Source organism: Paramacrobiotus metropolitanus, unplaced genomic scaffold (genome assembly GCF_019649055.1).
Source record: "Paramacrobiotus metropolitanus isolate TYO unplaced genomic scaffold, Prichtersi_v1.0 Parri_scaffold0000106, whole genome shotgun sequence".
In the NCBI taxonomy this organism is placed as follows: domain Eukaryota; kingdom Metazoa; phylum Tardigrada; class Eutardigrada; order Parachela; family Macrobiotidae; genus Paramacrobiotus; species Paramacrobiotus metropolitanus.
This window is the reverse complement of record NW_026570326.1, coordinates 305304-330496: the sequence shown is the minus strand read 5'-3', so window position 1 is coordinate 330496 and position 25193 is coordinate 305304. Positions and strand designations below refer to the sequence as shown.

The 25193-nt window shown below is 46.6% G+C and overlaps 8 protein-coding genes across 8 annotated transcripts in view; 6 read left to right on the top strand and 2 right to left on the bottom strand.

The window, feature by feature from the left end:
* LOC129597563 (uncharacterized) overlaps positions 1-25193 on the bottom strand; it is a 57263-nt gene that overhangs the window by 19386 nt on the left and 12684 nt on the right. The gene's annotated exons all lie outside the window — the stretch shown is intronic.
* LOC129597552 (uncharacterized) lies at positions 52-3070 on the top strand. The gene is made up of 3 exons (XM_055495159.1): positions 52-441; positions 639-677; positions 845-3070. The coding sequence occupies exons 1-3, from the start codon at positions 294-296 to the stop codon at positions 3055-3057; spliced, it is 2400 nt and encodes a 799-aa protein (XP_055351134.1). The 5' UTR covers positions 52-293; the 3' UTR covers positions 3058-3070.
* On the top strand, positions 3233-4586 carry LOC129597560 (uncharacterized). The gene is made up of 2 exons (XM_055495166.1): positions 3233-3483; positions 3599-4586. Exons 1-2 carry the CDS (start codon positions 3408-3410, stop codon positions 4186-4188), a joined length of 666 nt encoding a protein of 221 aa, XP_055351141.1. The 5' UTR covers positions 3233-3407; the 3' UTR covers positions 4189-4586.
* LOC129597548 (uncharacterized) lies at positions 6223-9046 on the bottom strand. Its single transcript, XM_055495154.1, has 7 exons — positions 8719-9046; positions 8123-8304; positions 7812-8064; positions 7665-7699; positions 6936-7372; positions 6751-6873; positions 6223-6680 (listed from the first exon to the last, which is right to left on the bottom strand). Exons 1-7 carry the CDS (start codon positions 9005-9007, stop codon positions 6485-6487), a joined length of 1515 nt encoding a protein of 504 aa, XP_055351129.1. The 5' UTR covers positions 9008-9046; the 3' UTR covers positions 6223-6484.
* LOC129597553 (long-chain-fatty-acid--CoA ligase ACSBG2-like) lies at positions 9173-13159 on the top strand. Its single transcript, XM_055495160.1, has 8 exons — positions 9173-9439; positions 9546-9809; positions 10155-10856; positions 11117-11301; positions 11360-11469; positions 11809-12161; positions 12524-12705; positions 12828-13159. Exons 1-8 carry the CDS (start codon positions 9195-9197, stop codon positions 12929-12931), a joined length of 2145 nt encoding a protein of 714 aa, XP_055351135.1. The 5' UTR covers positions 9173-9194; the 3' UTR covers positions 12932-13159.
* On the top strand, positions 19047-21510 carry LOC129597555 (uncharacterized). Its single transcript, XM_055495162.1, has one exon. It carries the CDS (start codon positions 19268-19270, stop codon positions 21350-21352), a length of 2085 nt encoding a protein of 694 aa, XP_055351137.1. The 5' UTR covers positions 19047-19267; the 3' UTR covers positions 21353-21510.
* LOC129597558 (uncharacterized) lies at positions 21686-22980 on the top strand. The gene has a single exon (XM_055495164.1). The coding sequence runs from the start codon at positions 21736-21738 to the stop codon at positions 22720-22722; it is 987 nt and encodes a 328-aa protein (XP_055351139.1). The 5' UTR covers positions 21686-21735; the 3' UTR covers positions 22723-22980.
* LOC129597547 (protein disulfide-isomerase A6 homolog) lies at positions 22837-25058 on the top strand (the record flags this gene model as incomplete). Its single annotated transcript, XM_055495153.1, is given in 2 exon segments — positions 22837-23618; positions 23620-25058. Coding segments are annotated over 2 exon segments (1557 nt in total), but the record flags the coding sequence as incomplete, so codon positions are not given.

The window sequence follows — 25193 nt, the reverse complement described above, 5'->3', positions numbered from 1 at the left end:
AAATTAGAGACAAAATTATCTTTTACAAATTAATTTAGTCAATTTCTAACAGCTGCGCGCTGGCGCAGTCAATACTTGTAAGGCTGTACGCATATTTGGCATGCCTTCTGTTACGGTACTATAGTTTGCAAGTTCAACTGTACAAGGTGCAGTACGTGTATTTGACAGTGTTTACGTTTCCTTCTATGTACGAGTATTAATTAAATTTTACCATCTATGGAAACATTAGCTCTGCACAGGAAGGCAACCAGTAATGCCAGTAAACGCTTGTGGTACTCCACCCAGTTGTAGTAATGCGGTTTCTGTCAGATAGAACGGCGGTGATTCTCTTCTATTATGTCGTCCCTGGGGTACTCCTTTGCTCATTGGCGGTTAATATTGCACTGAGTGTTATTGTGGCCTTAAACTCCACAAAGCACGATTCGCCAACACAGACTGATGGTAAAACTCAAAAATATTTGTCACTCATTTGTTGTGCAATATACGCTGGACTTTTACGCTGTTAAAGGTTCTCCCCTATTAATGTTTTGATTGCGAGCTGCGTTCCAGTTGCTGCTCATAGACTCCTAGTTAACGGGAATGCTTGCAAAGAAACGAGCAAATTAATGCGCTGATTGTTTAAGCTTTTTTTCTTTCAGGATCGAGGCATAACTCCAACAGAAGTGCTAGCATTCGAGGTACCGTCAGAATTTCATTTTACGTACTTTTTTATCGTGAGAAAAAGGTCACATTTAGATTTATCAAACTAAGAGCGTGGGAAAAATTTAACGCTGAAGGTTCTCTCATTACATATTTTTGGTTTTGTAGGTTTTGTTTTTCTTGAAACAGTTGTGAATTTTTTCAGCTGGCGCTGACCCGACTGCAATATACTGGGGACGCTTCGAACCCACGCGTACTGCGCGTCTCTCCATACCCTACAAAAACTTCCGGGTTCTCATCTACGAGCCCGCGCCCTCCGTCAACGAAAATCCGTTAACCGCGCGCCGTGACCTGTACTACTACACTCCCGCCGCCATTCTAAATGTCTCCTCGGCAGTTAGCTCCAACAATAAATTCGCTGGAAAATTCCAAGTGGAATTCTCGATCCTGATGTGGGATGGAGATTACGTGGCACACATTCGGAGAGAGATTTCGGAGCGGCTCAATGTCCCGAACCCAAAACTACGCATCATCCCTATTGAGGAAGTGCGTGTTGATCTGATTTCGCCGGATTGGAGCAAAACCTACGAGATAGACAACGACTGGCGTCCTTATTCTATGGCACCGATGTACGTACCCTTCCGATTCTTCTGCACCACGAAGAACGAATGCCTGGATCTAAAGGACGATATTACCCGTGACCCGGAGCATTTTTTATCGGACCTGGTGATGTACTACAATCTGCAGTCGAAGACCAGCAGCGCCCGCCGACTGACGGTCAATGTGGAGTTTATCAGTACGGGAAAATTGTTCTCCGAACTGCGGACCCGCTTTACCGGTTCGACGGATGTGTACCTGAGCGGCGCGGATGCCAAAGAGCTGACGACCGAAATCGCTACTAACCTCTTGGCGGCGGAGATTTCCGATGCGGATTTTGTGGATCAGGAGAGCTCACCCAAGCTGATGCAGTTGATTGAGAGCGCACTGGAGCTGTCCACGGAATCCAGCAAGAACTTTGACGCCGCCAAATGGCGTTCGGTATTCTGGAAGGACGAGAATGCCCGACCGGATAAAGTAACCTACCGGCTGAATGAAGCGTACTCCAAGCTGGACCGCGAATCGCAGTTGCTGATAAAGGAGGCGCACCTAAGGAAGGATGAGACGAATCTGTGCTTTAACCTAACGGGAAAGTACCAGAGCGGGAAAGATAAGGACAAAGATAAAGGTAAAGGCAAGGATAAAGACAAAGGCAAAGGTGAAGCGTCCAAACAGCTATGGCACGCTGGCACCGATGTCGGATTTAGCGATCCATTCCACCATATGCGCAGCAAGCGAGGTGCTGGGGATTGTGGATGCCCGCCAATCCAGTGCAGTTGTTATATTTGTGGTTGCAATACCAATGTTATGCAGCTAGAACCGAAGCCGATTACGACCACCACCCGGTCGACCACCACCACCACTACCACTACCACCCCGGTTCCCACCCGGCCGCCCCGTCCGACTCACCCTCCCGGCACCACCGAAGAGGAGGAGGAGGATGACGAGGATTCGCCGACAACAACGACCGCCCCCACAAACACGACGGCGAAACCGAAGGATAAGGAGCGTGATGTATCCGGCACGCTGAAGGCCTGCATACCGCAGTCCACCCAGACTAACGACACTAAAGCCCAGGAAGAGTTCAACAAGTATTTCGAGGAGAGTCGCAATTTCTCAGAGTTTCAAGGGGAAAAATTCGAAGTGAAGACTATGAGTCTGAAACGATTGAACCTCGCGTCGCTGGTCAGTCGCACCACGTTCCAGACCAGTTCGATTCGGCTACAGACCGTCCTGGCGGTTATGCGGACCAATATCAATCTGGACCTTGGGCAAGCAACCCCGGTTACGCAGGATACCGAAGACTCCGAGACCGAGGATGACGATACGAGTCGTTTAGGGATCGGGAAGGACGTCCGTGAAGTGTTCTTCGTGCGGGCCAATGTCACATCGGCCGGGTTCAACCCGGCGCACGCCGCCCACATGTGCCTGGCCTTCAACAGCAGACTGGCCACCGCCCGCGATATGCGCCAGGCGTGGGTGAACGGCGCCAACTGGTGTAATCTCGGCCACATTAAGCCCGAAGGCTCGGCTTGGGCGACGGCAGTCTATCCCAACCGGAACTGCTTTGCGGATGGAGTAAAAGAGACGTACGCGCCGGAAGTGTGTATCAGCGACCCGAACCGAGTCAAGGCATCGCTGCTACAGGAAGTCATTCAAGTTATCCCGAATCCGAGTGATGGCAGGATAAATGAGACGTTTGTCAACGGGGTGAACTGTTATGGTATTAAACCACAAGATGGTGATGAGATTTACTATTCGGGAATACGCATGTTGGTGTCATATTTCCGAAATGGCGTGTATATGCAACCGTTTCAATAAAACGAATATCTCGCATACTTCATACATGCAGAAATTCTGTGCGTATGTATTATGCAACCGTTTCAATAAACGAATATCTCGCATACTTCATACATGCAGAAATTCTGTGCGTATGTATTATGCGTACTAATGCAGTATGTACGAGCGATGCTAAATATGTTACAGTCGACGTCGAAAGTAAATGTTGTCACCCTTCTGCTAGAGGAAAACAGCTAAAGGAAATCTATTCACTGTCGCGTTGCTTCTAAAATTTTTGAGATCCTGGGAAATATTTTTCCGATTGCACCATTACTTACAGTTATTATCCACACATTTGTTCTCTAAACCACAAAATATCGTACGAAAGAACCATGTTAATAACGCGCATGGACGCTGCTTACCTTACATTCTTCATTATCATCGCTGCATTCGTCGCCCTTTCACATGGTGCGTACAGCTTGAATTCTTTCTTTGCACGAGGTCTTGAAATAACCTCGGAGATATTAAGAAAGTTTTACATTACCCACGAGTGTAATGACGAGAAGATTTTAAATTTTTGCAGCTGCTGCTGCCGAGAACCGTCCCACATCGCTCTTCACGCTGGAGGGATACGAAGTGGTGCACAGTTTCGTAAAGGTCCTCAACGATACCAAACACCACATCTACGTTTTTGAACCGAAGAAGACCGCGAAATTCCCATCCACCATGACTCGATACTTTTATGCGCCTGCCTTATTTCTGGATGTTAGAGAACTGAGCGTCCGACATAATCCCTTCAATAACAAATGGGAGCTCCATATGCCGGTGGTCATGTGGAACCCCGCCTATGAGGAGTACATCCGCGAGAGACTCAGCAAGCACTCAAGCGCGCCCAAGTTCCTGCTTAGTATTCTGCCTCTGGAGAGTGTCCGCATGGCGCCAATGCAATTACCACCACCCTTGCAGCAGGTAGATCGCTGGCAATCGTATGGGAATCAGGCGCAGACGGTGATATTTCGGCTGTATTGCAACGATGAGCGCACGTGCAAGGAGGCCGTGGAGACGATCCGCGGTGCGGCCGGGGCGCAAGCTTTGGATTTTAAGGCACAGTTCTTATTAGACGGAGAGACGGTGACGGAGAAGGTCACGCTCCTTAAAACCGAGCGTAGTTGATAGGTTTTCGGCGTCCATATTGTACCGTTGATTAGTCGAAAGAAAACGTTATGGTTTTTCCGCGCTGGGTTGCATTGATGGCTACTGGAAATTCAGAAGCAAGCACCTGATTTTGGCGAGCTTTTCCGATTGTCGTACATCGACGAAATCAAATAGCGCGACCTTTAAATTTGTGTATGCATCCTTTTATCCTCTGTCTACAAATTCTTGCCTTGATTCCATAAATTATTTTTCTAGCGGTGCTTTTCTAGTTAGCTTTCTAGTAATACGGTTAAACAGCAGAAAACTTATTTGGTGGTACCTATTTTGACTCGAACTTATTTGGTGATAACTATTTGGATTCATTGAGAATCTGCGAACATTGTGGCGGTGTTGTTGGTCACACAGAATTAAATCTTTGTAATACCTGCTCTCTGTATACATCATGAAAAATTCTTTTAATAAAACGTGTTTTATTTTTCCAAAACAAAATTCACTAATAAAACAAAAAATTGATAGTAATAAAAATACGTATTTGAAGTACTGTACATATATAATTATTGAAGTATACTGTATATAATAGTACTGTACTGTACATAATAATATGTATACGAAATACATATTATTACTAGGAAAAATGCACGTTAGCGTGCACTGTTGTTGGCGCAGCAGTTTCGTTACGATACTACCAGTAACTCCTAACAATTAACATAATCAATAAGTTTGACTTACTTTAACCAACGTGCAAAATTTTCGTAATGACCTTTCGTAACAACCTTTCGTAACGGACACAGAAACATTTTTGCAATTGCGCTGAATTAAGAGGACCTTCGCTACGCTCCGGTCGATTATTATGTATGTACGTAATACATAGTACAGTACTTAAAAAACGTACAGTACTTCAAATTTTGAAGTACTGTACGTATTTGAAGTACTGTACATCTGACGATATGTGCGTACCGCGGCACATGTTTTCCATGGCTACAACGCAAACAACAACAACATGGTGTAATATTATAGAGTAGCGGGTGCAATCCGCACAGTAGACATCATCCATCAAAATAAACAATAATGAATTTTCCTTTAAATCTTGCCCAGTTGACTGGTCGCAATCCGATCGCCCCGCAAAATGATACCGAGAAACAACTTATTTTGCAAAACGAGCAGGACAGCCTGCGCCTCGAAGCCCAACGCTTCCTGGCCGAAGCCCTGGAGAACCGTAAAACCATGCACAACCTGGAAATCGATCTGGCTGTCAAGAGTGAACTCCGCGACCAGCTCGACGCGCAACTACGGCGTCTGATGGTGGAGATCGACTCGGAGAAAGCCTATATTAAAGCCGCCGGTCAGAAACTGGTCCGTTTCCTTATCGATGACCAACAAGAGACCGATGAGGAATCGGACAACGAGGAACCCGATTTTGGCGAACTCGGCATGGAGCTGCTGTGCAAGGTGGCGCAGGAGACCAGTGAGAACCTGAACAAGGTCCTGAAGAATATCGACAAGATCAACAACAGTATGCTGCAGTTGAATACCAAACAGGCGGAGTATTTGGAGCATGTGCAAGCGCTGCAGAAGATGAAGGACCAGCGCCACAATTTAATGCAGGAGCTGGCGCTGCTAGAGCGCATTGCGATTTTGCATCAGGTCGGGATTGATATGGAGTCAAAGCCCAGTCAATCAGCGTTCCGCAGGATCACCAAGTTCTTTGTGCGGCCCGGCGGGCGAATGTCGCAAACAGAGGTCGCAAGGCCGGGAAGTTCTGGGCAGACGCCGACTAAATCTGTTCCCGTAAATTCTGTACAGACACCGACGAAATCTTCCCTACCCAACCGGTGATAAAAGACCACATTCGTAGCGTTGTACTGTCATAAAATTTTATCTTGGAATTTACACTTTCGTTTTTTCTGTTCTGTTACGGAGTAACGGTGTAGGTGTAGTTTCCGTTGTGAATCATGTTGACAATTTTTAGAACAAAAACTCGTGCCTTCAAAATAAAAGGTCATTTTGTTGTACAAAGTTAGAAAGCGTTTGCGATAGCTCCTCCATGTAAACCAGTTTTTCAGCCGAAATCTGTTTTGCGCACAAGCGACGCACGAAATTGGCCTTGTAAAAAATCATACGACTTTAGTAATTTTTTTGCTGTCCAAAAAAAGGTCCGAAATTCTTGCTGCCCAACAGCTGCATACGCAGCCACAATATCCCATTTGAAAGCTAGAACTACAGAAATTCAAGCCAATTCAAGCCATGAAATTCAAGGTTTCTGCGGAACAAAATACAATTAAAAAAAAACTAACGGTACGCAAAAGCATCGCATTTATTGAACATGTACGCCGTGTTGAACAGTTTCATGGGATTTTGATGTCCGCCGGAATCCTCGGCGCCGCTCCACGCTACACTGCTCCAGCTCCTGCTGGTAATGACGAATTTGCAGCTGCAGAACACTGCTGGCTTCCCGTTCGATGTTGAACTCATCCGTCACGAACTGCCAACTGCTTTCCGCTTTTACTAGTCTACGACCGTTTTCAAGAATACTTTTAAACAATTTAATAATTCGCTACAACAAAAAATTTATAAACTTACCGATCGGACAAGACTTCGACGTACTCCTTGCAAAGCCGAAGAGTCTCGTAAAACGGAGTAAATAAACCGGCATCCATGTGTGCGTTACGCGGGACATGTTCATCCAGCGAATTTTCCGGTAAACTTCAACAAGATTCCGATCAAATCAACTAATAATTTTGCTCTGAGGAATTCTGCTTACCTACTCTGTCAGCGAATCACACGAAATGGTATCACAATCTCCGCGCTTTGCAATGATATCTGGCAAGGATGTGGTGACCTTTGTGTTGCGTACCGAGTTTATGCAGGCATGGTTGGTCAGCTTCAGTTCCTGTATCTGCTTCTCCATATCGATGATTTTCTTTTGCAGGTCGGCGCTCTGCGGCGGATCTTTAAGCGGCGGAATCAATGGCAGTGTAATTGGCGAGGTCTCCTGCACCGCATTGCGCAGCTCGGTGATGGTGGTCTGGAAATACTGGATCAGCTCGGCGTCCTTCTTGCAAGTCTCCACCACGTGCTTGTTGAACTGCGTTAAGCGGAGGTTTTCCTTGCTCAGGTATTCGTTGCGCGCTTTCTCCGCGGTCAGCTTCGATCGCGCATCGGTGAGTGACTTTTGCAGAGAGGCGTTCTTCTCCGTAATTTCCTTAAAGGATTTTAACAAATTAACTGGAAATAAATATAATCAGGCGGGAAATAATTCGGTTGAAATAATAATTCGGTTGAAATAATTCGGTTGAATAATTCGGTTGAAATAGCGGTTCGGTTGAATTAACAGATAACTAAGATAAAGAAAGTAGTTGGATCTGATTTGCTGTAAATAAATGCAAATACGTATTTACATTAAAAAAATTGCAAAACACTACATAAATCTAGAAAAAATTTGTTTTGAAAAATAATTAGCATCCAGGATTTCGGATGCATTAGGAGAAACTTACACTGAACATTTCTCGCGCTCGGATAATTCTTGATACTTCGCGTTATATTTCCCAGATATTTGCTGCGGCACTAGTCATCGTCGTTCAATTGGTATATGTTATGGGATAATCTGCACTGTTTAAAAACATGCCGGAAAATTACTTTGCCTTTGAGTAACTGGATCTGCTCGTCGCGTCCACGGAACGTGGGATGGTCCTCACGCAGCAGGAGATTAACATCGGCGTCCGGGCCTAATTCGCGCTCCAGCAGCCGCTGCAGTTTGGCGTTGTTCTGTTTGAGCAGCGTCGCTTCGTGTGTGGCGACGGAGCACTTCTCCAGCGCCGTCTGTCGACGATGATGCCGGTCTATGGAGCTGCTGCTGCTGCTGATGGAGGTTTTGACCTTTTCCGGAACGGCTTCCTGGAAATGAATTAAAGAGGAAGCAAAGTCTCCAGTATAACCGTGAGTTGTGCTTTACTTTTGGCAGCGAGAATTGTCGCAGCTTCTCCTCCAGTTGCTCGTTATGGGCTTGAAGCGCCGATTTTTCTTGAAGGAGCTTCTGAACTTTGGTACGTTCCGCTTCGTACTTCGCGGTGACATCGCGCTTGGCTTTGGCTAATTCGACGACCTTTGCTCCCGTCGCGTTGAGTTCACTGGGATCTTTAATTTATGGAAATTTAATGTGTAAAACGGTATACGACCGTAGCTTGCCAAGATGTCTAAATCAGTGGTAGTGTTACTGCGTTTTGGAAATGCAATAAATACAGTATACAATTTAGCCAACACTTCGCAGTTACAGTTTTTTTTTAAATAGTAAGAATTTTTTAAAAATTGTAAGAATAAATTATAAGGAATCCTGAAACTAATTTTGCAACACTTAGATATTTTGTGATAAAATATAATACTGTTGAATGTTGATGGATTTGAATCTAATGATAAAGGTAAAATCAAGATTTTAACGGAAGTTTGTGAAATTGCTAAATAATTTTTATCACATATAAATACATATATTGACATATATAAAATTACTGATAAATTTTACCTTTCAGTGAACTGCACGCTAAAAGAACGTACCTACCGATTTAGGCTGTGATTCCCTAAGCGCTTTGACTTCGTTGTTCTTCTCTACGATGCAGCACATCAGACGTGCGTTAACATCTTTCAGCTCGCGTACCTGCTCCGTCAGGTTCTCTAGTGCGATATCCGCCATGGATGGCTGTACGGCTTCCGATACAGACGGACACGTTCCTTTTAGAGCCGTGTTGACAAAACTCTCTTCCAGATTTAAATCCTGCTCGAGCGGTTCCTCTGCCAAAAGCGTAATATATTTCGCTGAACTATGGGAAACACCTGCCTGATTCATCGTAACGATTGAAATCAAAATAACATTTTTTTTGGCAAGTATTTTAAATTACTCTGATCGTCATTTATTTACAGCTACTGTTTATAATTGCTGTACGTTAATCGTAATCGAATCGACAGTTGTCATGGAACAGTTGCAGCTTACGACAGCCGCGTCGTTGCACAGTCTGTTGTGAAGATGCTTCAGTATGTTCACCCATCGTTTTCTGCGGGGTACTCCGATATGTCGCATTTTGCATAACGCCCCGGTGCAGACTTATCGTCTCCGCGTTCTCAGTTTGCGTGCGTATCATGGGAAAGACTTTGTGCGATGTTTATCGACCAGTTGCCACCGGTATAACGACGCCGAGTGTTCGGCATTTGGAACATGCGTGCCCGCAAAAGTTCTGTACACGCATGAGCCACATGTGCCTGTTAAACTCCGTTTAAGCAGGTTCGTTGTTATCCTTGTAACTTCTCCCATTTTCTTGATAACAACATTGTTACGTTATCCCGCTATGAATTTCTGGAAATTCGGTATAAAAACTGATCGATTTCAGTGGATCAGCCGCTGATGCTGAGCCAGCGTTGATCGTTCCGGAATGGTTCGCCAAGAAAGCGGAGGAGCATGCGTCGTCGCCCGCCCTGACTATGTACCGCGGTGGGACGACGACAACGTGGACGTATGCCGAGTATATCCAAGATGTGCGGACGGCCGCCAAAGGCTTTATCAAACTAGGATTAAAACCATTTTATAGCGTCGCCACGCTGGGCTTTAATGCGCCCGAATGGGTTATCTCTGATCTCGGAGCGATATTTGCTGGGTAAGTCCACATGTTTTACTATCATGACCTTTGCTCTGAAGTGGAAACAGATTTAGATGCTGTCGCTGTCTTTTTTTTGCTAAAGGGAAATTGTCCTTAATTTCCTGTAATGTTGCATACGAAAAAGTAATTAAAACTTTTCGTAAAGAAAAAAAATTAGAATTACAGAAAGGTCATTTCCTCACCTAACGCTAATGCTCAATTTTATGCCAAATTAAAAACCAGTTGCAGATATTTTTAGTGTTTTATATACCCAGAATATGCGGAGTTAGTTACAGGCGCGGAAGAAAACGACATTGCTACAATAATGGAATTTTTATTTGCTGTCGTTTTGTGGTTTGGTAGTGGGTTATCCGTGGGCGTGTACACCACCAACACCCCCGAAGCCTGCCGTTTCGTCCTAAAAGCCGCCCGCGCCAACATCGTCGTCGTCGAGGACGACATGCAGCTGCAGAAGATCCTCAAATACCGCTCCGAGCTCCCGGATATCAAAGCCATCATCCAGTACACCGGGGAACCCGACCGCCGGGTCCGCGACATCTACAGCTGGGAGGAGTTCATGGCCCTGGGCGAGACGGTGTCCGACGCCATCCTGGACAGTCGCCAGGCCGCCATGGCCCCCAACACCTGCGCCACCGTCATCTTCACCTCGGGGACCACGGGGGTACCCAAGGGCGCCATGCTCAGCCACGACAATCTGATCTGGACGGCCAATTCTGCTATCCGCGACGCCAAGATCACCGGGAAGCAGACGTTCGTCAGTTATCTGCCGCTGAGTCATGTAGCTGCCTATCTGGCGGACGTGTTTCTCCCGATTGTCACTGGTGGGCATGTGCATTTCGCCCAGCCTAATGCGCTGAAGGATAAGAACAGTCTGGTCAATACGCTGCGGACGGCTAAGCCCACGGCGATGGTGGGGGTGCCGCGGGTGTGGGAGAAGATGGAAGAGCAGATACGCGCGGCGATGACCAATCGGGCGGTGTTGAATGTGTTGTTTGAGCGGGCGCAGAAGGTCGGGATGCAGGCGTTCCACAATCGGCAGATCGGGTACGCTAAATGCTTTATTCACTCTGCGGCCGCTTTAAAGAATAATAACTTGCTTCGCTCGTTCTGGATTAATTTCGCTGGCTCGTTCTATTTGACAGACAAATAGATCTTCAAACAAGCGAATCTAATTCAGAAAAATCTAAACTGTCTTTGCTGCTGGTGCACACCCGCGAGCGAAGCGATCCTATTTTTCAAGGAAGCGCGATTTTCTCACTGTTTGTAAGGGAAAAGTCGATTGCACTAACAAGGTTGTTTGTCAGAAAGGCACCTCCCCTGGAATGGCTGTGGACCAGCTGGATCTACAAGATTGTCCGTAATCGGTTGGGTTTAGACCGCTGCACGCATACGTGCTCGGGTGCCGCGCCGCTGATGCCGGAAACACAGGAGTTCTTCCTCTCGATGGATATTCCCATCTATGACATTTACGGCTTAAGCGAAACTTCCGGTACGTGCCATCTCGCCTTTTTGTCTGAACCGTTAAAATAATCTTTGGCTCGTTACAGCGCCTCACTCCTTGAATTTACCCGGCGAATTCAAACTCGGCTCTGCCGGAAAAACATTAACCGGAGCGAAAACAAAGATCAAAGAACCGAATAATGATGGCGTCGGCGAAGTAATTATTGTGTTTTTCTTCATTCGTCAGGAATTTAAATTTTTGCAGCTTCAATTTTGCCAAGAGTAAACATTTTTTCATATAAAATACCTAAGTAAAAACATGGTTAATAATATTGTTGAATATAAAAGTAACTGTTACAAATTAATAACTAACCATCAATAATTATTGTTGCTTATTACACGCAACACGAATAACCAAAATTTTTTAAAGTGCTTAAATAACAAGGCAAACTTAGGTTTTTCAAAATCGTGAACAATTCTGAAATTTTCTAAATGCAGATTGGTTAATAATTATTAATTCTACTACGATTGATTACGCTAGATATTTTTGTTGCAGATTTGCATGTACGGGCGGCACATTTTCATGGGCTATTTGGGAATGGAGAAGCGGACCAAATACGCTTTCGACGAGCAGGGCTACTTCAAAACCGGCGACATGGGAATGCTGGATGAAGACGGCTACCTGTTTGTCACGGGACGGATCAAGGAAGTCATCGTGACGGCCGGCGGCGAGAAAGTGTCTCCCATTCCCGTGGAGGACCGCATCAAGGAGCACCTACCCATCGTGAGTCATGCCATGCTGATTGGCGATAAACGGCGCTTTATTGCCGTGCTGCTGACGCTGAAGTCAGAGATGGACCTGAAGAAAGGTCAACCGTTGAGTATGCTGACGGACACCACACGGGCGTGGTATGTACCGAATAATCAAGTCACTGTAGCCAAAAACAATGCTCAATAATTAAGAAATTACCTAGCTTTTAATAAATTGGTTTTTTAATGTCACATGACCGTAGTAGATAATAATAATAATTTAATAGTAATATTATTAATAAAATAAATAGCAGTTTGGTAACATACCGTAATCATTTCCAACTGTTTACATTTTTTTGGAGTTATAGTATCTTTCATTACTGAGCGTGACGTAGAAAAATCGAACACAGCATAGTTTCTGAATAATGTTATAGAGAACCTTCGATTAACTATTTATTACTTACCTTAGTAAATTCAAAAGATATTATGATATATTGGTATTAGTTTGCATATATTTGCAGGATAAAAGCCAAAAGCGGTGCGACGATAACAACCGTGGAGGAAGCGCGAAAATCCGAACCGCTGCGCGAGGCCATCTCAACGGCCCTGGAAGCGGTCAACGAGAAAGCCGTCAGTCGGGCGCAGCGGATCAATCAGTTCGCCATCCTCCCGGTGGATTTCAGTATTCCTGGTGGCGAACTCGGTACGCTCTACTTCAGTGCATTCGTAACACAGTAACTGAATGTGCATGCAGTTCGGAATAACTGCCCGCGTAATTAATCCGCCCTAATGGAAAATGTTCTAACCAGCCGAAATTTGTTGTAGGACCTACGCTGAAAGTCCGCCGGTCAGTTATTGCCAAGAAGTACGAGTCGCTGATCGATGATATTTATGAGCAGTCGAACATTAGCGAGAAAGACGAAAGCTGATTACTGTATGGCTTTCTTATGGAATAGAACAGATGGTGCGGCCTTCGCGGATTGTTTCACAAACTTGCAGTTGAGCAGTTCGTTGAAATCCTGTCCGCATCATGGTCGCTCGAGAATGTCCACGATTTCATTGATCGATTTTCTGTAAAGCTTTTAACCGCCGAGTTGATTGGTTATTTCTGTTTTTTTTCGTACTTAATCTGGTGTAGCAGCTAAATAAAGCACAGAAACAGGCGATGTGAAGCATTTCAAATAAAAGTTTTGTTAATAAGAGTCTTTAAACAACGAAGCAGCGCAACAACATACAGGGTAAACTGTAGGACCGCGTAAAGAATCAGTATGTTCAGCAATTGATTAATGATTATTGCTCGGTAGATTTTGCGTCCGGTTGCTGGGCTCAGTTTGCACTCCAGCAAGACAAGCCCAGTAAATACTGTGCAGTTCAGAAACTCAGTAAATATTTATGATGAAGAAGTCCATAATCATGCAGCTCTTTACTTGGATTCTACTACTGTGCTCAACGGTATCTACTTTTCCGGACCCAACTCGGGATTATAGTCGGGATTATCCAGATATCCCAGGAGAAACCGCTCCACCGAGTACGTAACTGTTATAAGTACTTAATTTAGTTATTATTTGGATGTCAATCAATATGGCGTGTAGAAAAAGTGGCTTCTTATACAACTTTGACCAAAAAATAAATTCAAGAAAGTTATATCGCTTTTTACGTAGATCCATGACTGTATCTGTGTTTTCACATATAAGTAATAATCGTTCTAATAACCGTATTCTGAAATTTCGAATAGGAAGAAAGGGGTACGAAGTTGCTACGAAATACTCATTGTCAGGCAGATAAAAATACCACGTACGGGCCAAAGGTCATTCGAGTAGTAGTGAGTTTATTAGCTATACGACAAAGTAAAGAATAAGGCAGAGCGGAACAGTAGAAATGGATGTAATTTGTGTGAGTAGCGTAAAGCAAGCCGGTATGAATTGGCAAAAGTACAATATTGATGACAAAGTCTAAATGGGTACGTAGATTAATCACACAGAGAAAAGTGCATTACGTAAAAGAGTGTTCTTATTATCGCTTTGTTCTAGTAATTTCTGGTATTTTTCTAATAAAAACCAGATATGAAGATTTATTGGTTGCGATAAGATTATCTTCAATGGTTATGTAGGATGTGGGATTGGTTCGCAAGATAAAATACATTAAAATACACTGAAATAAGAGCATTGAATCTGAACAGAATTGTTGCAGCAATAGACTACACCCCACACCGGTTCTGCCGGGAGGATGACCCGAATGGTTGCAATGAGTGGTGCAAACGCAAGGGCAGTGTTCTTGGCATATGTTATGGAACGCCAGCCAAGTGTTTGTGCGAGTAATGCGGCGTGACCTGAACCGAAAAAAGCAAACTTGGGTCGGACGTTCGTGGCAGCATTACCTGGTTCTCTGCACCTCTTCTGAAGCCTGGCTATAACAGCAGAAATTTGTGTTCCGCTGTCAGGAGGACAACACGTAAATTTCTGGTGCTTAAGAAGATCCTCGGTGATTTTTCCTGCCAGACTTGACAAACCACAAAAACATACTTTCGGTCGATGGAATAACAGCCACGGTTTCACAGTATATTTGTGCCATCCCGCACGAACCGGTTCCAGATTATGTCCTAATGTCACTGGCTCACTGCTTGTGCGACGCCGACTCTTGCGCATCCAGCAAGTATTTGCTAGATCGCTTTCCTAGTTTATTGAGATTTTCTTCCAACAACGTTTTAGAAGCGTGATGTTGTTGTAGCACCACGAGGACCTATATCTAATTATTTTACAATGTCAGAACCGTCTGCAACCATTAATGCCCTTGTGGATCGAAAACTTGACCGTACCAACAAAAAAAACTGTAAAAATCCGACAATGGTTTCGCGTTTCAGTCCATTACTAGTTCAATTTGGCATACCAATACCTTCTGTTCGCATGGAGTGCCGTATGTAATACGTATGCGTAGTACAGAGATGGCTGCGGTGCTCATCGGTGAGCATACCCACTCCACGGTGACCCAGTCAGCACAACGCCGAGATTCTCAGAGTTGCGACTGTATTTACGTATCTGCTCTTCGTACGCACCTCCATTCGATGATGTCCAGCCCGGTCCCATTCGTTTAGTGACGGCAGAAATCTTGCCAAAAACGCATGCGACCAAAAGCACTTCGTGCGGACTACTTTACCAAACTCAATGCTTTTTTTATCATAATTATTTTTAATTACAATTTCTATTGCTAACAAGGAGTTGCTGAAAGAAAATGGCGTATCGACAGCAGATCAGAAACGCTTGTTATTACTGCAATAACACCTAGTTTTTAATGTTTACATTTTAATTATTAAGTCGTATACCAGCGCTTGCATGTTCACTGTACTTTGGAATCAGGCGGAAATTTCTCAGGAATCAGACGGTCTGCAGTTTAGTGTATTCCATGAGCGTACTTGACAAGATTATTCCCAAGGGAATTGGCAGTGTTCTTCTGATCACGGCGGCGCTGGTACCATGGGGAATGTCGATGAACTGCTACTAATGTATGTATCAGGATGTAGCCAACAGCTCATGTGTCGATTCCTGCGACATAAACGAGACAACGCAGGCAAAGTTGTGCTATGCGGTGTACTATCGTAACCGGGACTTCGTTGGCAATTTGAGTTATTCCTGATGTGGCAAGCCTTTCGGCATTACGCTGCCCGCTAAGATGGTACCGCCAGCCTGTATGCTTCTTGAGAACGTTGATCGTTTTGGACATAGCGGTTGGGTGTGTCTGTGTGATTACTACCTGTGCAATGTGCCGACTCTACCGCCTTTCGAATGGATGCCGCCGGGCTACAAGTTCCCTTTACCACCCGGCACCGACAGCATGGATGTTACGAATGTAACCAGTCTGCCGAAATCCAATCAGGGACACAAGGATGCCGAGAGCGGATTAGGATTACTTTCCGTATTAGTCACATCATGGGTGCTGATCATCTTTGACTGTAGCCTCCATAGTTTAAGCAGCGGCATGATAATACAGGGGACACAATGACACAACAGATATCAGTGATGATTACATAATTCTGGGAGCCCGTATAGTCATTCAGAGCGAATAATGTTCAGAGAAATCGAGTTTGCAATGGATTCTCGTGTTCGACTAACACGCTAACGATGAGCGAGTAATGCAGTCCAACGACAGCAAACCAGATGGAAAAACACTTAAAATTACGATAAACGCTCCCTTTTGCTGTTATTGCGCGAAAACGCGGGGACGAAAGGTTTATTCAAAATTGATGCAGTTGGAAGCTGTAAGTTCTGCACTGGATTAAAGCGAACTTCGCCATACCGCTCTACAGAATTTCAACGTACCTGTTTGTTTTCCCGTGTAGAGCCGTTGATAGGTGTTCAATGGTGGTGTTCGGTTGTTGGGTGTTCAACGCAAATACCGGTGGTTGCACTGCCGTGCCGCACATCGAAATTTAATTCTGAAGCTAGAAACTATCGGCACAAGACATTTCTCCACCTTACGGAATTTTCTTCGATTGTGCCGACTTAAAGCAACTTCAGTGATTATGTTTGTGGTGAACAGACAGCCCTTCGGGCGGCGCAGTAATCACGGTAATGTGGCGATTAGTCCCGTTCATATCCGGCCATCGTCATGCTAGTGTGGTGTTTGTACATTGGGTAAACATTAGTTGATAAAGCAACGCCGATTCTTAGTAACATTATGGCCTCGCGTCAAATGCGTGTCTTTGCGGAACTTTTACAGAAACTGCTGTGAATCATGACTGTCTCTTGTTCTGTGGTTGCTGAGCAGTCAAGCGTCCGCAGCCCGTACAGCATCAAAGCGTCATGCAAAGCAGACTTCACCAGCAAGGGTACAAATCAGCCAAGCGGAATTAATCAGAAGCTGCATCATGCATACCGGCATCATGCATAAAGTTCACTGCGAAATAACCACGGAACACTGAATTCGGTGATTTTGTGCAAAATCGTGCTTGGTCTTCAGAACCTGAGGATTTCTTGTTCGTGACCGACTAAATTAATATTCACTTGTCAATAAATAATAATGAAACGGTTTTGTGTGGTGAGTATGACGAACCGATTGATTACTGCACTATGATGTTGCTGGTTTGAATTCCCTTATGGCTAACACTGCAATATTTCGCCGCAGCAACGTCGTAACAAAAATACGAGTAGAATGTGATGCTTGAAGGGTTAAAAAATTGAGAATTGTGTGCGCTGAATGCGCTGTGGACCAATGTGCGGCAGTTACCTGCTCGGCGAATGTCATTTGACGCACTTTAACCAGGTCGTGAAATATTTTGTCGTGAAAATGAAGCCAGGCATCATTTGAGTGTCTATTAGCCTGCAAGAAGCATTAAATTATTAGAACAGTATAAAAACCAACTCGTAGATTAGCGCTGCATGAGTGCGAAATGCAGGTTTCGGGAATTGTAATACCTTACATAAATTTAATAATAGGCAAATAGTGTGCGATACATGACACTGTCTTGGTTCCCACTTACATATAAATAGCGACATGTAGTCCCACGCGTGCGAACGACATAAAAGTGACTACAGTAGCGGCCGATGTGGTTGCCGAGTGCGTAATATGGTTAGCTTGTCACTCGTGTGTGTCTGCAAGAAAACATCATCCAGTTAGCAAGTTCAGCGGAAAATTTCTTCTCCTAGCTATGCGGTATGGCGGAGTTACAAGTACGGGATACATTCAGCATCAATCAAGGCTATATTAATAATGCCAAGACTGTGCAAAGATTAATCAACGCTGCAGTTCTAGCGGGCGGGAAAATATCGAACACTGATCGTTACAGCACCCGGTCATTTTATTACAGAACCGAAAGATGGCATCAGGTGCATCAAGACCTGTAGCCGGGTATTTCTAACAAGGGTAGGGCAGACTTTTCTGACTTGGGAGCTGCACATAAATAATCGACGCACTGACGGTTCTCGAGCGGGGATCGTTAAGCCTGCAAGCAGAAAAACGTGACATGTGTCAGTTGAAATCCGCATTTGTCCTTACTCGTTGCTAGGTGCAGACATGTCAGTATTGAGTGGCCGTTACAAGGTCAAGGTTATAATTTCAGCAAAATCTGTTGTTGCGGCATCTGAGTACTATACGGCAAATACATAAAAATTAGTACAAAAATATTGCGATGAAAATAACAGTTCAGCATGTTATTATTCGCCAAAAATGGAGGAACAAGTTTAACGACGATCGAAGAAATACATCCGTATTATGCAAATTTTTATCTGCTTGGTGATACTGAATAATAATAATATTATTATTGTAGACAAAAATAGTGCCCATAAATAGATTAATGTAAGTATGTACCAGCTTTCAGACATCAACATAAAGATTATCAGAGTGCGGGATAACTATTGTGAAATGCGGGATTGCCATTGTGAAGAAAGCGCTTGAATACGTAATATTATCAATTTTACAGACTAATATGTCGCCATTTAAATCAAGAAGAAAATAATTACTGTACTGCTACGTAATTCTCGGCTGTAGCCTGTGACTTCATAATTACGCACCACTTACGCAATAATTACTACAACATTATGAAAAAATTAGCCTACTTACCATAAAGTTTAAATTTACAAGTTTCTTATTATTTGCTTGGCGGTACTATAATTATACTGTATTTTTCAAGTAGCGTACGAGGAGATTATTTCAACAGCTTATGGCCGTCAAACCCCAAAGAATCGAGGCGCAATTTGAAAATGTACACTGTACAATTTTACAGTATATTTTGTATGTGCATCTTGCTTTCGAATTCAACGTCCGCACATACGAGTTCGAATGCTATTACCGTGTACTGTAGATTAGCAACAAATAACGTAAACATTGGCATTATTAACAGTAAACAGTGACGGTAAAAAAAGTAAACTGCTGTACTTCACTTATATAACCAGAAAACATGCACAGAAAACTGCGTAACGTGAGCCGCAATCCGTTTAAAAATCGTCTAAACTCCCGCATGTGGTAGATTATCTCAAATTGTGCAGCAGCACCATGGATCGCTGTTAACGCTCCCTCCACAAAGGTCATCGCGCTGATCCCGGCCATGGCTCCGGCCGTACAATGACCAAAGTCGCGGCCTTCCATCCGCAGCAGCAAAACCCCGCCATCTCCAGAACCACCCCCTCCCGCCGGTCCAGAGTCTCCCGCTCCGTTCCCTCTTCAAGGAGAATGCCGGGACCATCGCCCGCAGCGCCATCGGCGCCCTCCTCTTCATCCCCTTCTGGCTGGGCTTCATCCTGTGCCTGCTGGTGGGACACACCGTCGGCTGTGTTATGGCCTTCTTCGCCGCCAAGATCCCGCAGCCGGAGACCAGCGACCTCCTATCCGCGCTGGATGCCCTGTGGATCGGGCAACCGGTTAAAAAGGACACCAAGATCCCGCCGCCCGTCGCCCATATCCTCATGAAACTGGGCGACGGGATCGTCATGAAGGATTTCGTGGATATCCTAACGAACCGCCTGCTGAATGTGAAGAACCCGCGCGGGTTCCCGCCGTTTTTATATATGCGGTTCCGGCAGAGATTGTACTCGGTCCCCAATACATCCCGGCATCTCTTCGCCTTCTCCCCGCGCTTCGACATCGCCAACCACCTCCACCAGATCCCGTCGGAGATCGACACCACCGAGAAACTGATGGAGTTCGTCAGTAATATGACCGCCGCGCCGTTCGAAGCGGATAAACCGCTGTGGGAGATGCACGTGCGGACGGATTTCGGTCCGGAGCAATCCGGGATCCTGTTTTTCCGCTACCACCAAGCGATTACGGACGGGCAGTCAATGGTGCAGATTTTATGCCGGGATCTGTTGGACGCCGGGGACCAGGCGTACCAGCACATTAAACCGCGGTTCGGTGGGATGACGTACGCGTCGCATTTCTGCCAAGCGGTCTTCATGGCGGGGTACATGTTCTTCACGGATCTGGTGTCGAAATCCACGCCGGATTTAAACTGTATTAAATACCCGGAGATGCATTTGAGCGGCCGCTATGAAGTGTTCTGGTCGGAGCCAGTTAATCTCTCTGTGATGCACCGCTTGAAAGCCATCACCCGGACCCGGTTTAATGACCTTTTATTCACGGCGTTGGCGGCCACACTGCGGACGTACTGTAAGCTGCACGGTATCAGCACCCCGGCGGATATTACGGCGTGTTTCCCGGTGGACCTCCGCAGCACCAAGGGCGAGACACTGAACGACGTATCCCTCGGGAACCGCTTTGTCCTGGAGAAGATCCGGCTCCCCGTCAGCCAGGAAGCCGGGATGCCGCGGTTGTGGCGGGTCCGGGACCAGATGCAGGCACTGCGCTCGTCGTACCGCCACGTCGCTTTGGACTTCCTGTTTAAAATTCTGAAGAAGGCGCTTTCCCACCGGACGCTCCAGGCCATGTGGCACCGGCAGTACAGCGGGTGTACGCTCCTAGTCAACACTCTGGCCGCCCCCGAGGGGCAGTTGACCCTCCAGCGGTACACCCTGGAGGACCTCCTGATGTGGATCCCCCCGCCGCACGGGATGCGCATCCCGTTGGCCATCAACGTCATCACCTGCATCGATCAGGTGCAGTTGGTCGTCGTGGCGGATACGGGTGCGCTGAAGGACGCCTACTGGATAGCCATGGATTTCCCGTTCGAGGTCATGGCGCTGGGGAATCTGCTCAAGACCCGCCGGGTTCCGGAAACCAGTAAAGGGCCCGTGGATGAGACGGACGAGAGCAGTGAGCACGCTGTCCAACAGTCGCTGCACGCCCTGGAGGAACGCCTGGTTAAGATTTACGGGCAGCTGCGCCAGATGCGGAAGAAGCGGGAGATCGGGGAGGTCCCGGCGCTGTGGAAAACCTTCGAGCTGACCGTTTCCGGGTCGTCAAGTCGTCTGGGGGATGATGATGACGATGCGAGCGATTCCGGGAGTGAGAGTGATGATGAGTCATCCAGTGGGAGTTACTCGTCCGGGGATTATTCATCCGCCGGGAGGACCACCGAGAAGAAGCCCAAGAAGAAGAAAGAACCTCCAGCCGCACCATCGCCGGCGGCGGAGGACCCCGAACCTCCGCGGGGGCCCCGGCGACCGGTGGAGCGGAGGATGTCTAACAAACCGATGATCTTCAGTGGGCAGCGGTTGTCCCAACCGAACACGGAGCTGGGTGAGGAGCCGGTGGATGGGCAGCAGCAGCGCCGCCGCAGTGTGGGACCGTTGCTAAACGCACCGCCCCCACGACCGGGCGCCGGGGGCGCGGTAACGGCGCCTGGGCAGATCCGGCAGTCGTCGTTGCCGCGGGCGGGAGGGGCCGGGATGGGAGGAGGGCCCCGGCGGATGTCGGCCGGGAAGGTGGGAGTGATGGGTCCGGGTCAGCCGAGGAGGCAGTAATAATCCATTTTTTTGCGTTTATTGTGTCTCATTTGTCGAGGTTGTGCACGATATATTATAGGATTATTTCATTATTCAAATAAATAATAATAAGTCAGTAAAAAACTGAACGTTCTGTATATTTATTTTCCGTAATAAACTGCCAGTTGTGGTGTCCTCTTTTCCGGCTATGTTTTTCTTTCGTACATACGAAAAATGTTAAACTTATCCTAACTTAATCCAACAAGGTCACTAAAAAACCAGTCCGATAAATTTTGTATGAAAGCCAAGCAGGTCTTGACGAACAGCAAACCAGTTTTCGCTTTGGGGATCCTTTTCCGGTATATTCATACAGAAGTACGGCAATTACAATGAAGCGAAGTACACAGTCCATCCCATAAATAATGACCACCTTGCAGCCCCTGCCGGCCATCTCTGCCCAACGTCTCGAGCAGCTCCACAAAGAATCCCTCGAGCGTCTGGAACGCCTGCACGCCGTGGTCAAAGCCTGGAAATGCTCACACTGCAGTATACCCTCCCCTCCCACCGCCACGCCTCCGCTGGACGGGGACCTTGCGGTGGTAGCGCGCGAACACAACCTCCCGATTGCTAGTATCCGGCCCATCACATACACCAAAGAAGACCACAGCCAAATCAATGAGGAACTACAGATTTTTATGAGCAAACTCCATCTAAAAAGCCACGATAAATGGGAGAAATCCTTGCTGTGGCAGCAGACGCAGGTGGCCGAAGATCTGGTGGAACAGCGGGCCAAGGTCACCGGGCAGTTGATGGAGAGGTTGCGCACCACGGAGGAGATTGTCGGGCAGTGCGCCAAACAGCGTGTGGCACTGCGCAGTGCGCTACGGGAAGCGGAAAGCACCGCTGAGCAATGCGACGCAGAATTGGATAACATCGTGCATCAGCAGAATGACGTACTACACAAATGTGACCTTTACATCCACGACATCGATACGGAAATCGAGCGGCTGAAAAGCTATGCGAAGAACCAGTTCTTCGTCGATCAGAAAAACTGTCAGATGTTATTGGAGCATCAGCGATTAAATGAAGACAATTTTGAGGAACTTTACGGGTTTGAGAAAGAGGAGATTATCAAGCAGATGCGGATAATGAAAGCGGATCTGGGAAGAAGGGACGCTAAAGATAGGAGAAAGTTTGTTCGAAAATTAATCTGGCAGATTCGGAATTTGCGGTATGAATCGGTCAGTCGGGAAAAAGAGCTGATGCAGTCCGATATGGAAAGGTTCGAAGGGAAATTGGAGTTGCTGAAGAATGATGTGGCGTTTATGCAGGAACGCTATATTAGCTTAACGAGCGTCGATCCAGACGCTGCAGAAGCTGACGGAAACGACGTAGTTGCTAAGAACTGAGTTAAACATAGAAAATCGATTTTTATTTTTTTCTCGATCGCCTGATTTACTGTACTTGTCATGACGTTTTTTTTAGTGGGCGTAAGAGTTTACCATTTTACGGGTTGAATTAAAAATGGCGTCGGTGTTACGTTCGTGGTGGAATTTGATTTTTGCAATTTTTCTTATAACTCCGTATTCGCTTTATACGACGATCCAGGTGACGTGGTGATTTTAACCCATGAGAATTTTAGTGAGAAGGTGCTGGATAGCAGCGATGTGTGGTTCGTGGAGTTCTACGCTCCGTGGTGTAGTCATTGCCAGAAACTGGCGCCGGAGTACAAGAAAGCCGCCACGGAGATGAAAGGCGCGGTACACTTCGGGGTGGTAAACTGTGATGATCAGAAGACGTTAGCCGAGCAGTTTAGTATCAGTGGCTACCCGACGATTAAGATCTTCGGGAGGGATAAGAAGGCGCCCACCGAGTACCAGAGTATGCGGACGATGGAGGCGTTGCGGAAAGCGGCGCTGACGGCCCTGAATGAGCTGATGGAGGGCAGTAAGGTCGCTAAGAAGCGGGAGCCACGAGTGATTATGGACACGCCCGAGGAAGAAACGGGAAAACAGGTCAGTGACCAGGAACCGAAGGGGAGAACTTCTGGGGAAGAAACGGGAGCGGTACAACAAGGGAAGGACAGTGAAACAAAACCAGGCGAATCCGATAAACAAGGCGGTAGTGAGAACGCGAAGCCTGCCAAGCCTACGGAAAGCGATAAAGCCAATAAGATCAAGCCTTCAAAAGCTGCGAAGAAATCAGCAGATACCGAAAATGTTCCTAGTATTTTGGAATATGTCGAACATGAAGACGAAAAGGTCGATCAAAAGGGCCAATCAGCCGACAAAAAAAGCAAGCGTGAGTAAAGAGAATACGGAGAAACGAAAAGCTGAAGTAGACGATCGAGAAATGCCTCGAGGTAAGGAACGCAAGCAGGAAGAGCCCAGCATTGACAAACCAGAAACCGAAGCAGGCGACAAAGAAGGAGAAGATCCGAAGCCTTCTGAAACCAAGCCGAAGAAGCGATCTCAGGAGGATTCCGATCCGGAAGAAGGAAGAGAGAAGAAAAAGGTCACGAAAGCAGAAAACGAAGATAAACCCGCTGACACTACAGACGACACGGAAGCTGACGATTCACTAAACGAAGCCACACAGGAGACTGAAGGTACCGCCGAATCTGCGAAAAAGCAAAAAACCACCGAGACACCCTCATCGGACACCGAGGAGGACGCTTCCGGTGAACCATACGCGGAATCGCCATCCGGAGATTTATCCGTCATTACTCTTACCGACGAAAACTTCAACAGCACCGTGGTGTCCAGCGAGGAACCCTGGTTGGTAGAGTTTTACGCACCCTGGTGTCAATACTGCCGCAAATTCGCTCCCGTTTACGAGACCATCGCCAAGAACCTTCAAGGACAAGTCAACGTGGGTGCGTACGACTGTGACGCAGAAGAAGTCATCGCCAACGTTTACTCCATCGGCAACTTCCCGACCTTAAAGCTCTTCCCACCCGGATCCAAGGACCTTAGCGACGTCATCACCTACGACCTCTCCGACATGACAGCGGAGGACGTCCAGAAATGGGTTAATCTGCAGTTATCGCAGCTGATCCCCGCCCCCGCGTTTCTCAGTTAACCGATCAGGCCGGGTTTGATGAGGCGTGCACCAACGTCCCGCTGTGCGTCATCGGATTCCTGCCGCATATTCTCGACTGCAACGCCGCCTGCCGGAACGATTATCTGAAGATACTGAAGAAATTGGGGGATAAATATAAGAAGACGCAATGGGGTTGGTTGTGGGCGGAGGCTGGCGCCCAACCGGAGTTGGAGGCGGCGCTGGGGGTGGGCGGTGCGGGGTATCCGGCGTTGGCGGCGGTCAGTACGAAGAAGAGCCGGGTGGCGACGCTCCGCGGGGCTTTCTCGTTTAACGGGATCGACCGGTTCCTGGAGGCGCTGTACATGGGCGGGGAGACCACGGCGCCACTGAAAGGCCAACTGCCGGCAGTGAAGGTCGGGGAGGAGTGGGATGGGAAGGATGGGCTGATGCCGACTGAGGAGGAAACGGGAGATGAAGAGTTGCACCAGCACGAGGAGTTGTGAGGGGTTTAACAGAAAACAGCCCACGTTGGGCTTTGTTCTGTCGTCACCATTCGCTATCGTGCGATCCGCATGGGCTAATATTCTTGGTCTTTCTACGACCACGTTCCTGGATTTCTGCTCATGAAGATGATGGCTATGCAGTCTGGGAGGGGCAGTTGTTCTTTTCCTACATTATAATATTAAATAAATTGTTATAACTGGTCGCGATATTAAATGCTGTTTACAGTTTCTGGTGTACTCGTACGCATTTAGCAGCAGAAATTACTCAGCATAATTTCGGCGTTGATATTACGAGTAATTTCGGCGTTGATATTAGCAGTTTGATCGCAGCTCGC

Bases quoted from the DNA above. Each gene is read 5' to 3' on its own strand.
- LOC129597552 (XM_055495159.1), top strand. From the start codon at position 294: ATGCGGTTTCTGTCAGATAGAACGGCGGTGATTCTCTTCTATTATGTC. The intron at 442-638 runs GTAAAACTCAAA...TTTTTCTTTCAG, and splicing joins TTCGCCAACACAGACTGATG to GATCGAGGCATAACTCCAAC. The intron at 678-844 runs GTACCGTCAGAA...GAATTTTTTCAG, and splicing joins CAGAAGTGCTAGCATTCGAG to CTGGCGCTGACCCGACTGCA.
- LOC129597560 (XM_055495166.1), top strand. From the start codon at position 3,408: ATGTTAATAACGCGCATGGACGCTGCTTACCTTACATTCTTCATTATC. The intron at 3,484-3,598 runs GTGCGTACAGCT...AAATTTTTGCAG, and splicing joins ATTCGTCGCCCTTTCACATG to CTGCTGCTGCCGAGAACCGT.
- LOC129597548 (XM_055495154.1), bottom strand. From the start codon at position 9,007: ATGAATCAGGCAGGTGTTTCCCATAGTTCAGCGAAATATATTACGCTT. The intron at 8,305-8,718 runs GTACGTTCTTTT...CATAAATTAAAG, and splicing joins ATCACAGCCTAAATCGGTAG to ATCCCAGTGAACTCAACGCG. The intron at 6,874-6,935 runs GTAGGTAAGCAG...ATCTTGTTGAAG, and splicing joins TCGTGTGATTCGCTGACAGA to TTTACCGGAAAATTCGCTGG.
- LOC129597553 (XM_055495160.1), top strand. From the start codon at position 9,195: ATGTTCACCCATCGTTTTCTGCGGGGTACTCCGATATGTCGCATTTTG. The intron at 9,810-10,154 runs GTAAGTCCACAT...GTGGTTTGGTAG, and splicing joins CTCGGAGCGATATTTGCTGG to TGGGTTATCCGTGGGCGTGT. The intron at 12,162-12,523 runs GTATGTACCGAA...ATATATTTGCAG, and splicing joins ACGGACACCACACGGGCGTG to GATAAAAGCCAAAAGCGGTG.
- LOC129597555 (XM_055495162.1), top strand. From the start codon at position 19,268: ATGGCCTTCTTCGCCGCCAAGATCCCGCAGCCGGAGACCAGCGACCTC.
- LOC129597558 (XM_055495164.1), top strand. From the start codon at position 21,736: ATGACCACCTTGCAGCCCCTGCCGGCCATCTCTGCCCAACGTCTCGAG.